This window comes from Melozone crissalis, unplaced genomic scaffold (assembly GCF_028551555.1).
Source record: "Melozone crissalis strain CALT ecotype California unplaced genomic scaffold, PUWL_Pcris_2 ptg000018l_1, whole genome shotgun sequence".
NCBI classification, from domain to species: Eukaryota; Metazoa; Chordata; class Aves; order Passeriformes; family Passerellidae; genus Melozone; species Melozone crissalis.
Window position 1 is genome coordinate 42,116,815 of NW_026535796.1, and position 13,333 is coordinate 42,130,147.

The 13,333-nt window shown below is 35.4% G+C and overlaps 1 protein-coding gene across 3 annotated transcripts in view; it reads right to left on the minus strand.

Moving 5' to 3' along the window:
* Positions 1-646: 646 nt before the first annotated feature.
* DICER1 (dicer 1, ribonuclease III) overlaps positions 647-13,333 on the minus strand; it is a 63,049-nt gene continuing 50,362 nt past the window's right edge. For all 3 annotated transcript variants that reach the window (XM_054275256.1, XM_054275257.1, XM_054275255.1), the window contains exons 25-29: positions 10,946-11,828; positions 8,643-8,911; positions 5,915-6,077; positions 5,745-5,820; positions 647-5,445 (exon numbers count right to left, since the gene is read on the minus strand). In XM_054275256.1, coding sequence (XP_054131231.1) covers positions 5,280-5,445; positions 5,745-5,820; positions 5,915-6,077; positions 8,643-8,911; positions 10,946-11,828 — 1,557 coding nt within the window. In that variant the 3' untranslated portion in view covers positions 647-5,279. The remainder of the gene's footprint in view (positions 5,446-5,744; positions 5,821-5,914; positions 6,078-8,642; positions 8,912-10,945; positions 11,829-13,333) is intronic.

A 13,333-nucleotide genomic window follows, 5' to 3' on the forward strand; every position in this document is an offset into this window, starting at 1 on the left:
TTTCTCTATAACTTGAGACAAAATGTGCAGTAAAAGATGCTCACTGCAGATGCCAAACAAGTGACTGCTACATTGTGAAGATTACAGAAAGGAAGACTCCTGATCTTTGTCTGGTAGGTCTGACTTGTCTCCATGAAAGATACATGACACTGCTGTGCCAATCAAAACATTCTACAAACACACTGCCAATATTCAGGATAAGCAGAATACTAACAGAAACCAATGAAAAATAAAGAAATTGACATTATTAATGTTGAGACTACTAGGTCAAATTAACATAACATTTTTAAACCATGTGGCAGTCATGCAAACCTGTGTTCCAGAACCCTTGTGCTCTGGGGCTTCCCAGCTCCAACAGACATTTTGCAGGTATAACAGTCAACACAGAGATCAAATTGTACCACATACACCATCATTTTTAACTTGAGTGTCCCTTAAGAGTCTTCACACAGCTCTGAAGACAGTTCATTCATCAGAGCAAAGAGACAAGCAGACTTGTCTTTAAACAAGGTGAAGAAATATTGTTTTCACAAATGTTTTCCCATTTAAAAAAAAAATTAGACTGAACAGTCTAAACTTTTTTTGTAAACTCTGGAAGATTTATGGACATATTAACAGGAATTTTAAAAAAAGCAAAATGACAATACAAGGTGAACAGACCATAACTTTATTGGAGATATACTCAGCTACAATTATTACAAAAAACTATTAAAGGTAATTGTGATCCATAAGGTGCAGATTGCAAACTTCTGCAGCATGATTACAGTATGAATGAATTACATTTTATGTCCCTTAAAGACAGCTGCAGCATGTGATGGTAAATATTTTATTGTCCATCAAATTATATTTGTTATTCTTTCTACTTGATTTTAACCATCTTTTCAGTCACACTATTTACAATAAAAATGCCTGCAATTTCCAATTATTGTTCACAAACATTTTTCTCGCTAACTTGCTGCTGCAGTAAATTCTGAGTGCATCTACAAAGCAATTAAAGTAGTCTGTGGTTGCCATTCAAATAAAAGAGGGAAAACCCCAAGGACTTTATTGGATGAAATTTATTTTTAAGAATTGTAGTTAGCTTTGATAGAAGTTAATTTTAACTGCTAGTGGAGTATACTACAATGACCTCTAGATATTTGCTAACATAATTCATATTGAGTTACAGCTGATATTTAGATTACATTTGATGGTCATGAACTGTAGTGTTTTAAGTTTAAAATCTAATATGAAAGTAAAGAAATTAACTTCTTGAATATTAGAGCAATTGAAAAAGGATCAATGTCAGTAATTAAGTACCGAAAATCAAAATGCTTCTTGCTTCATTCATATAAAAAAATACAGAGATTTCTGTGAGAATGTGTTCATGGGGAACCCCATCCAAAACAAACCCAGAATACTGTCAGAGTCAAGTCTGTATCACAGCAGACCACAATGCTATTTGTCATTTTTGGACTGCACGTGCTGCTGCGACCGGGATACAAAGAGTTCATGTTCTGTACAGATAAATGCATAGAATATGTAGCATATGTTATGTCATATGCAGTAACATAAACCCCCCACATTTTCCAGTTGATGGTTCCGTATTTGCTCACAAGGAGGAAAAATGAAACTCTGAAACATACATACAAGCACAAGATCTTCAGATATGTAAATGAATGCAGTTCCATTGACTAAAATGATACAACATCAATTTGCACCAGCTGAGGATCCAGCACCTCATCCCTGGGCCACCACTCTATTCCCCCCCAGCACTGAAACTGGTTCTTGTTCAAGTTCTGCACTTGGCAGTTGCAACACACTACTGTGTAATGAGACTTAAAAATACTAGGCATTTTTTTTTTGTATGGAACTTTAGCAGCATCAAGCTGAACAAACACTTCAGAAGTCACTACTGAGCACTGAGTATTCAGACTGGACAGATTTAGTTGAGGTTGACCAAATTACTAGGGGCTTCTCCGAAAAATTACATTATATGTGTAAAATGTTGGTTTGTTCAGAGATAATTACTGGAGTGTCAGTCAGAGGTCATTCTAATTTTAATTACTTCACATAACAGTAAAATGATGCAGTAGAAAAATAATAGCTTTAAAATACAATCAAGAGTTGTTGCACATCTTTGTTGTATTTTTTTCCACGTACAGTAAAAATGCCACAGACGTTACAAATGACCTATTTAAGTTGTGCAAGTAAATGACACATTGCAGGCATTAAAAACTATCTTTTTCAAAGTCATTAAATCAGAACAGCAGCAAGGCCAAACCACATTTTTCCTCTCTGTTAAGCATTTTTTCCTTGAAATGAGGTAAAGCATGGTACCAAGTGCAATGCTTATTTGTGCTACATGAACAGAACAGCGCAAAAAAAAGCCATAAAAATAAAAACGCAGCATAGTTAGGAGGACTGTTTAAAGTACAGTATAACAGGACTTAGATAAAAACCCCCAAGGTTCATGCCAATTAACCCCCACACCATTTATGACGAGCCTGTGTGGTTGCTTTTGAAGATGGGCTGCAACAGTCCGCTTACACTTGTGCTTATAGCATGTCAAGTGATTTCTACCCCAACCTTCAAATGATCAGATTTAGGTCTTTAATAGCGTACACTGTCCAGTATCAAAATCATATCAACTGTAGGGTAAAACACACAGATGTGGAACATGGAAACTAATATGGATTTTCTGCCTCAAAGGATAGAAAGTATTTCAATGAGGTCACACTGGAAAAAATCGCGGCATTTAAAACGCATTTAAAAATGCATCAGCAGCAGCAACTACTTTATAGTCAGCCACTACACATTTCAGATGTCCAATTCATACGATTTATCTAGTAACAAAGTGATCATTAAACTGTTCTGAAACACAGAGTAGGTTCATCTGATTTTGTCTGCACCCAAACACTCCATAACCACTTCACTGCTAACAATTACCTGAAACCCCTGAGAATCTATAACCTTGTAACAATCAGTAAGAATTTTAGGCATTCAAAGAATAACTGAAATTTTAGCTTTTCATAATGCAACTAAAACTACTTAAGACTTTCTAGATGGTCTGATTTAATCTGCTGATTGATGTGAGGCCAGAAACACAGAATTGTTGACATGAGTAATCATGTATTTTCACTAAGAAAATTCAGTCCTACTACAAAGAGCAAGCTACAGCTTAAATCAGTGACCTTTTTTAAACAGCTAACACAAAGAAATTTACATTTGAGAATTTGGACTGCATGTTTTTATTGTTCCATATCACCATATCATCTACTTGCTGTTCTTATACGTCCTTTTACGACTGAAGTACCAAATACTAGACTTTTTTATAAGCTAGTACTTTAATTCTTGGTTTGACTCCTATAACAAGCAGCTTTCAAATACAAGAACAGTCTTTTTCACAGACTGAGAAGTGACTGAGATAGCAAATACATGAACTTTTGAAAACTGTATTTCAGAAAAGCTTAATGTCTGCCCCTTGTCACTAAGGCATTTACTTTATTTTTTTGTTAAGAAAGCAAGAGCTGACAGTTTTTGTTTTGTTTTAGTGTGCATTTGTGAGGAAAGGAATAGGGATTAAAAGCAGGAAATACAGTATTTGTTTGTAATTTAGTTCATAAGACACAGCATCAAGTTCAAACTATTGTGCTGGAAAACGTTAAAACACCTTGCTCTGCTTTCTCAAACTTCAAGCATAATTAACAGGGCAAAATTGCAGCAAACCTCTACTGATACTGGTGGGAATACAAGACCCACAGCTTTTTTTAAAAGGTAAATTAAGAGGTATTATAGTTACAGTGCAAAAAATTAAAATTTCAAGCATAATATATAAACATAGCACCAAAACAGAAAAAAACCCAATGCATGCAAAAATAAAAAGGAAAAGAAGAGAAAAAAAGAACTGAGGTATTTAAGTGAAGAGTGCCTACAAAAATCTAATTAAAGAAGTATAGGCAAAGCCTAAAAAACACAAGTATGATTTCCCCCCACGCTCCCAGTAGACCAAAACATCAATGAGCTAGTTTCTCTAAATTAAGGACCTAAATCACAGATGTATCAAAAGTACGGCAGTTATATCTCAAACATCAACTTTCATGTTATTTAACAGCACAGCTTTGGTAGATGAAATATGCATGCAATTCTGAAAAGTACAGTAAGAAATTTACGTGGAAATATCTCTAAGTGTAAAGGTGCTCTGTTTGTTAAATACGTAACCAATTGACTATAAAATCTGCAGCATATCTTAGGTGTGATATGTCTAAGGTTGTTTTGTTAGTGACAGTTTGCACTGTGCAATTATTTGTTGCTGTTTCCAGTATTGGAACTATCTAGCTTGCAGGTTTGTGTAAAATTGGAATTTTAGCCAAAGACCATATTTTGTTTATGGTATAAAAAAAACTGTAGACTAACCACCTCCTCAGAATTGTTAAAAATAACCTAATTACATATATATGAATATAATTTCTATTATAATCCTGTAATAAGTCACAGCTATAGTAATGAGTTGTACTGTAAATATAGAGCTGTATCATTGTAAAATGCATAAGAAAATGAAGGGAATGTAAAACAGTTTGTTCCAAAAAAGATCAGAAATTAAAGATTATTAATGAGGGTTTATTTATTTTTAAGGCAAGAACCTTTTTTTATGCAAGACTGTGTGGCATAAGGAAACCGAAGTTTCACTCTACCAGTATGCCAGCCATTTCAATTAAAATCTGTCCCTAACAAATAAGTGCAATAATGATTGGGAATGCCATCTTAATGTAAAAAGATGACATGGAGAGAAAAAAAAAAAGGAAAATAAAAAGGAGAATACTGGCACACTTAATCTTTCTTATACCCAATCATCCAGTACAGTTTATCAACTGCTTTATGACTGGCACTAGTGCACAGATTGAAGAATTCCAAGATTACTATATATATAAATCTAGCAACTGCATTAGGCATAAGCTCCCTGGCCTTCTAATACTAAGCAAAGCTGTACTGACAAGAAAAGTAAACCAAAAAGACCTGACAACAATTATTCTGAACACTTGCTAAATGTCATCATTAAAGCACTCTCGTGATTAAACAAAGCAGAAGTGAGGAAAGAAGACAAGATTGTGTTTGCGCAAAAAACTATAACTACAATTAGTTCCAAAATTTTATACATGTTAAATGTTTTGTTATCTATTCTGTTATCAAACAAACTTTAAATTCTGTCTTCCAATTTGTTCCTCTCAACATCAACTTTTAAAAATTTGCTTCATTTGTATGTTATTTTTTCCCCATTTCATTTATTTTTAAGAGGAGTCTCAGCTGTTTGGGACCTGAGGTTGATTTGCTTTGAGGCTTCGTAGTGCTCTTCTCGCAGCTGCAGACTTGGCAATCCTGTAGCTTCTGCCAACACCTTTAAACTTTCCCTTTCCTACAACTTCCACTGTAACTCTGACCTTCCCATCGTAAGTTCTTTCTGCAGGACTGCAAAAATATACACAAGAATTACTTACTGCCAAGGCAAGGTAATGTGAAATTAGAGACCTACATTCTTTTTTCTACAGAAGTTAAAGCAGTAAAATTAAACAGAAATCATTACATTTCTCAGAAAGCTATGCAAGGAAAAAAAAAAAAAGAACAGTGCACACAATGATGATTAGGTTAGCTGCTTAGTCCAAAAGAAATTACAAGTACTTTGTGACATTTAAAAATGCTCTGCAGTTCATGAAGCACAATTTAGAAACACTTTCTGTCAGTGTGTATGTTAGAAAGCATATTCTTACCTAAATTTGGCTGTCTCTGGCTCCATTTCCAGCAGCTCTCGCACTGGGGAACGGGGCACATTAGCAGAAAATTTTTCTATTTGATAAAAAAAGTGAAAAACAAAGATTAGCTTTGTTCTTTTCATAGCAGATGGCACTTTATTAGTAGTAATTTTATGAAAGGGCAATACCTATTAGTGGCCTCATCATTGGATAGTACACTTGCCAAACCATTTCCAAAGACATTCCACTATCCATATAAATGGCACCAGCAAGGGACTCAAATATATCCCCCATGGCCTTTGGTACTTCAATGTCTTCCTCTTTTTCTTCATCTTCCTCCGATCTTCTGAGCTGTTGGCAATTAAAAAAAAGACAAGGGTGGGAGGGAGAGAGAAGGGGAGGGGGAAAGAAAGAAATTATTGCTTCACTTACAGTAAAACAAAGATCTTCAGAAGTGTAAGATCTCCTACATCCTATATCCTGTGATGCTTCCTTCCTTTAAGTTTCTCTAATTGACAACCTTCCACAGCAAAACTGTTGTTTTATTCCCCAGTGAAACCAAGCTGCTGGTTATATCATTTTTCAAATATGGAAAAAAAAATCCCAAACACCATTGTGTACAAGATACTTTCATACTTTGTGAATTCCTTCTGTGATAATTCTGTAGGATTTCACCATGGGTCTGTTCTTCCCAATTAGAAGCAGACTTCCATCAGTTAATACTACAAAGCTACCCATAACAAAGGAAGAGTTAACGCATCATATATCTCCCAAAAGGAGACTTTCAAAATCTCTTTAAGTCCAGTCTCTGGATGAAAGTTGCATGTACCTCTCCTTACCTTATTTACTCCTCAAGACAAGCACGAAACAATCACTAGTAAAATAAGGCATTAATAACTGAAAAACATCACCACCAGACTGAGCTAAAAGACACATTTAGGTGTTTAATGCAGCAGGCAGTGCATTCTTCTATGCTACCAATTTAAGACAATAATCTATTCTCATTATCAAAAATAAACTTTCAGTGTATGTCTTAAGGGTCTTGAGCTAATCTAATCCTTTACTAAAACACTTTAAACACATGTAATATACATTTGCCTAACTATAAACAAAGTAACTTGAAAACAAATATTTTGACCATTATGCTACTCTGCCTGAAGAGAAATAAGTTTCTGTCAGTTTTCTCCCCAGCAGCTACACTCTCACTCAGTTTGGGGCGTAAAATCCAATTCAGTTCTCTTAAGAGAGTGACCATAATACTTCATAAATGTGTTCCACCCAATATTTCTACCTGAAATAAATCAAACAAGTAGTCAGACCTGACATATACAGCAATACAAACGGGAATTTTGATGTTAAAAACCAAGTCCAACTGTTTTGAATAGGGGACTTCATACCAAGTGTAAAGTGAAGCACTTTTGCATTATACTGAAATAACAGAAGAAGAGAAAAACTAAGAGCTGTAAGGCAAGGGACAGATGTTTCATGAGTGAGATTTGAAAAAATAGAAAAGCAGATGACGTGGAGATACACATGGAAAGCAGTCTAGCTGGCATGAACTGCAGAAACAAAGAGTCTTACATGAAACGATGAAATAAGAGTTTCAGTAATTCAGTGCCAGACCAAGATAGGGAGCAGGCGGAGGGAGAGTGAAACAAGGATTTTATTTGAAACAGCTATCACACAATTTGGTTGCAACTTTGGTGAAAGTTTTTTTTTGCATACTTGCAGGAACTGAAGAAAGCAAAAACCAACACAGTAAGCTCTGAAAATAAGTTCGTAGCCTTTTCACTCATAAAACAAGAGAGGTAAGAGTTTGATCTTCTAATGTAAAGTAATTTCTATTATCTGAACTTCAGTGGCATATTTCTTACTCAATATTTAATGAGTTTTTCCCTTAAAACGTGGTTTTCACTTTGCAACAGAGTGCAAGGGCTGTGAACACATATGTGACTGAAATATTTTGATTCTTGAAGTTTTAAATTGTCTATCAAGGGAAAAAATCTACTAAATACAAAAAAAAAGGAAAGCTTTTTTAGTGCTGGCATGTTGTCAGACAGAATAGCTTTTAAAAGACTGGTCAGTTTTTCAGAAGACAAATTATTACTACTGGGTAACACTTTTAAAGAAGGATGAGTAGTCCCTATCTTCCAGATACTGATTACAACTTGACTCACAAGGTCCTTGTTCTCACAGATTTCCTAACCATCTTATGTAGATGAATTACTTTTACCACATTCTCTCAAAAATAGAAGTTCATTATCATCAGCTTTCCTGCACAGCACAAAATATGACCTGAGCTTGCAGGTCTTCAGTGAAACTCTTTTTCAAATGGCTCACTTGAAAGATGCATATAATGTTTCCCTGGCTTGCAGAATGCCTTTAGGAGCATGTCAGACATACTTAAGTATAGTACAGCAACATCTCCAGTAGAAGTCATAAGAAAAACAGCAGAAATCTCCTGTCAGTGTACTATATTTAATAATCCCAGCATTGCGCCGTGGTAGTTTTGTTCATGGTGTTGTAGGGATACCCTACCCTGAGTCAGCACTACTTGATTTAGCAACTCTTCACCACAATTTCATGGTGTAGTAGTGCTTCCTATCAGCTGGTGAAAGCAGCAAACTAAGTGTGTGCCCCACATTGTTCTAACACCACAAGAGCAAAAACAACAACTAAAATGAAGTGCCACAGAAAAACCTAGAGAAAAATGGCTTTCAAATTAATTAAGTGCTGTAAATTCTAACTGATTTTATACTTTCTGAAGGCTGTATTTTACTTTGCAGATTGCATCCTTTTACTACTGGGAGCCTGCTTGTTTGGCTGCTGTATGCATAAAACATTACAAAAATGTTAAGAAATCCAGTGACATGCTTCAAATCAGATACCGAACATATTTCTTCTACTTCCACTAACCTCAGAATCCATTCCTTGCATTTCATTCTTTTCCATTTGAAACTGCACAAAGTCATCAATAACATGAAACAGTTCAGGAGAGACAGCTTTGAAGTACTTGTGGTAGTCATACTTTACAGCTAATGATGCAAAAATGGTATTATTGACTAGAGCAGATCGCAGGTCAGTGAGAACTCCTGGAGAGTGTTGCCGTGGGTCTTCATAAAGGTGCTTGGTTATGAGGTAGTCCAAAATTGCATCTCCCAGGAATTCTAAGCGCTGGTAACAATCTTAAAGCATTGGAAATAAAAGAATATACAACACCACAATTAAGTTTAACACACACAGTTTTTCCAGGCTTTCTGGATAAGAAGTTTGGTACAGTGCCATGTAAGTTCCACAAACTAACCGATGGTCAGAGAAGACAATCTGTTTTTTAAAAGAAGTATCCTTGTGTTTAAAGAGATTCCTAATGAAATTCTAAAAAAAAGAAATCAGGAAAAGCAGGAGCTATATTTAATAGTAAAGAAAATTTTGAACAAAATATTAATTTGGTAGGCTAGAAAAACAGCTGTGTTTATAATCAATTAATGTTTTTACTCAAGGTCCTCAAGTGCTGAGAAACATCAAAAAGTAAATTTATGAGATTCTGCCAGCAGGCTGATCTGAACACTGTAACAGTTAAAACTTAAAAAAAAATTAAAACATAACCCCAATTAATATAAAAATCAATGTATTAAAAGCAGGGGAATACAAAATCTGAATTTTTGGTCTGATTTGCCACACATTAAGACACCTTCAAAAAAGATCCCTTTTTAGGATGTCTTTTAAACTAGAAATTAAAAATGTCAAGCCTTTGCTTTTTTGACAGTTGACAGGGGCCATGGGAACAGAGAGCTAAGGACATCTACTTTTAAAACAAACAAAAGCAAAAACCCTGCAAATGCAGGTAGGTAGGTAGGTTGAAAAGGAAGAAGACAAACTACTAAAGAAGTTACCATGACAGTGAACTGACTAGCAATAAGTTGCTTTTATAGCAGCTGAACCTATGACACTGCTGGATCTCAATTGCTAGCTATGACTTAAAGAGAAAAAGTTACAGGTAACAGCTATTCACAGCAGTCTCATTTGGTAAACAGAAATTAAATCAGAAGTTTTCCTACAGTTTCAACAATGTAATTTTAACTGGACACTATGCCTCAAGGTTTCTGATAGTGTATATAATTTTATTATGTATGTCTAAAAATAGATAAATAATTTACTTTCAATACATTTTGTGAAATATTTGTAAAAAGGAAATACATATGTGGGTAACATCCCCTACAACAAAAAACCAAAGAAACTCTTCTGTGTTTTGTCAGAATTGTTTCTCAATGCAGTAGCATTTAAAAATTACTTATTTCTTTAATGAAAGCAGAGCTTTCTCACTCTTTGGAATAAGGGCCCAATTCACTATGGGAAAAATTCAGACTGCTGACTGCAAAGAAATTTGCCAGTCACTACAAATAGGGCTGGAATTTTACCATGGTTTGCTTTTGATTGCATATTATTGTAGAAAAATGCATGCAGGTTTTAGAATGAACAAATATTACATCAATTAGTATACGCAAGAGCAATTAAAGATCACAGAAATACAAACTTCTACTGCTGTAAAATCTTTTATGAGATCATGTACAGAAACATTAAACATTAATCTGAAACTAGTACTTAGTCTGATTTAGACAATTACTCCAAATTTTGACTTTAAATATTTACTCAATAAAATGCCTAGACTTAAATTAAGACTTTGAATTCACAGCTTCAAAGGGAAGTCACCCCATTCTGCACTCCTACAGATTAAACACCTAATAAAAGCTGTAGTCTACAGTTCATCTTCAGAAGTACAAAGTGTAACATTCTTGGGATTCAATTACAGAACAAATTTGCTAAATATATTTGGAAAATATGACTGCTATTTCCTGAAGTACATGGCAATTTTCCAGAGTTCTACCAGAATTTATTTCCATTAAATGAAGATCTAATGTCAGTCATACACAGCTAGTGATACAGCATTTATCACTCATGCTGTTTCTCAAAACTTGATGAAGCCTCAGCAAATATACTTTATCTGCTTCAAGTCAAAATATGAATAATCACTGAGATACAAATTGGACAAGCATCCCCCTCTAAACAGTAAGCAAAGCACGGTTTTTAAGACACTGTATTCCAAGACTACTGTAACATGTGATGTCTAAAAAAAGTCTATACATGAGAACACAAGATACTACTACTCTTGCTTTTGCAATATGGAGAAAAAACTACAGAGCTTTTTGAAAACAACTTACCAGTAATGGTATTATAATGGTAAGAGGCATGAGTAAATGCCTGAAGAAGATAAGCCTTGTTCTTAAAACTGTAATTTATTTTCTTCTCAAAGTTTTCAAAACCAGAAATAAGGTGATTCAGGGTTTTTTCAGCATCTGGGTGATCAAACATACACCTTGGTGGAATCTTCAAACAGCCATACTCCAGGTCTTTACACAGAGAAGGCTCTGAATTAACTACAGAAGCAGCAACAGAATTTGGTGAAAGATTTTTCTGCTCACTCTTACAGTTCTCTCTGGTAGCACACAGAGTGCCTTCCCAATCAGTCTTTTTAATTACAGGGAGCACCTTCAGCCCCAATGAACACAGGAAAAGCTGAGCAGCTCTTTCACCACAGCTGGTCAGATAGCAGCCCAACAGGGCTTCCACACAGTCTGCAATGCTCTTGTCAGCAATACACTGCTCTGTATGCAGGTCATAGGAGATGGACTGCTTTCCTGCATCAACACCACAGTTTTCTTCTGAGGGATTCCAGAAGCCCACTACAAAATCATCCTCTTCAACAGCCTTGCTAGGATCCAGATAGCACATAGCATCCCAAGAGCTATAGTCAAAATCATCAAAATCTGATGAACACTGCACATTACCCATGGATGACTTTTTGGGTGCTTTCCATTCATAGTTTGAATCAGTGGTTGAAAAGTGTGAGAGTGAAATTTTCTTCACAAAAGCCCCTGATCCCATTAACATATTATCAATGAATTTGATATGCTCCTGATCATACTCCAGAAAATCATCTTCAAAGTCTGTTTCTTCCTTGGGCAACCTCCACATTAGGTCTTCATTCTCTTCATCATCATTATAATCATCAAGTTTACCATTAGCCAACATGTTTTCCTTTGTCTATGAAAAAACAGAAAAAAAGAGGGTGCTGAAGAGGGAAATGAGACACTTTTACTGCAGAAAGATCAGAAAAGCAGGATTTGAGAAGTATTCTCCTAATTGTAATACTGCTTATTTTATGTTCCTAAGTACACTGTCTGATCAGATGCACAATACAACCTCAACTTGACAAGGACTGGAATAATTGTCCGGGAATAATAAACTCTTTGTTACTAACCTACAACAGTGTGTGTTCTACACACAGCACATGCTGCATTTCGTAGGAATCTGTGCTTGTACTTGAATGTGAGGGACACACAATGAATTTTATATCCACTAAACATTGTACACTTGCACACCAAAGTAAACAACAGAAAATTCTAAATTAACAAATTTTAGGAAGTATAAGAAAGTTCTGGATGCATCCTTCTCTCCAGCTGCTAAGTAAGGCTATTACAAATGTTGAATCAATGCAACTTTAAAGATTTTTTCCTACAACTTTCTACACAGAAAGTTAATTTAGTGGGGCTTTCTTGAGTTTTTTGGGTTTTTTTACAAACTATACCTCTAGCCCTAACTAATAAAAGAGAAAGCAAAATTTATTATCATTTTTCTAATACTTACATATACACCCCCAACAGCAAAATCAATGACATCTTATGTCTTTTCCCTCCTCATAATGAACAAATTGGTATGGACTGACATAAATTAAAACTTGAACACAAATATTCCCAAACTATATAATTCTTTACAATTTGTCATGGCCTCTATCCAGGAAAGCACTTAAATGTGCTGAGCTAAATGCATTGGTAGTCTCCCTAACATCAAAAGGACTATTAACAGGCTCAACACAGCAGCACTGATGTCAGCAGGAATTCTGCCACTGAATTTGACAGGAGCAAGATCAGATTCAAAGCACTTTCCTGGACTGGGTTCTGAAAGCCAACAACATTTTGAATCAAGTGAAACAGCCTCTATCTGCCCTGAACCTATGCATGTCATATTGCAGGGCTCAGTCACCAATCTTGCAAATCTGTGAACCAGATGCTGCCATGGGGAATTTTACCCTTTGGGCAAAATGCACACCCATCCCGAGGTGTGGGTGGGTGGCAGCTGTAGGGGGGACTGGGCAGCACTTAAAACTGCCTAAGGATCAAACAGATCACAGTGTTCTTCACTGGGATGGACCAGGCTTAGTCAGGTTTAGTTATCAGAGGAGAGGGGAAAAAAGTGGCTATATAAGTTCTTAGTTAAGACATTCTACTGAAAGAATTCCTGCTGCTGTAATTCTTTATCTCTCACACATACAGCAGGGACTTATGTAACTTAAACTGCTCAGAAAGAGGTATCAAAACTGGATTTGAGATAGTTATTATAGATACTTGCAGTATATAAAACTTAAAATAAGATTAATTTAACCAGTCCCAACAAGGACAAGTGCTGCTTTTTTCTTGTTACACACTACCCGTCACATTTACTACTGAAATAAAATAGACGTATCTCTGAATGAGACACATCTATATGGA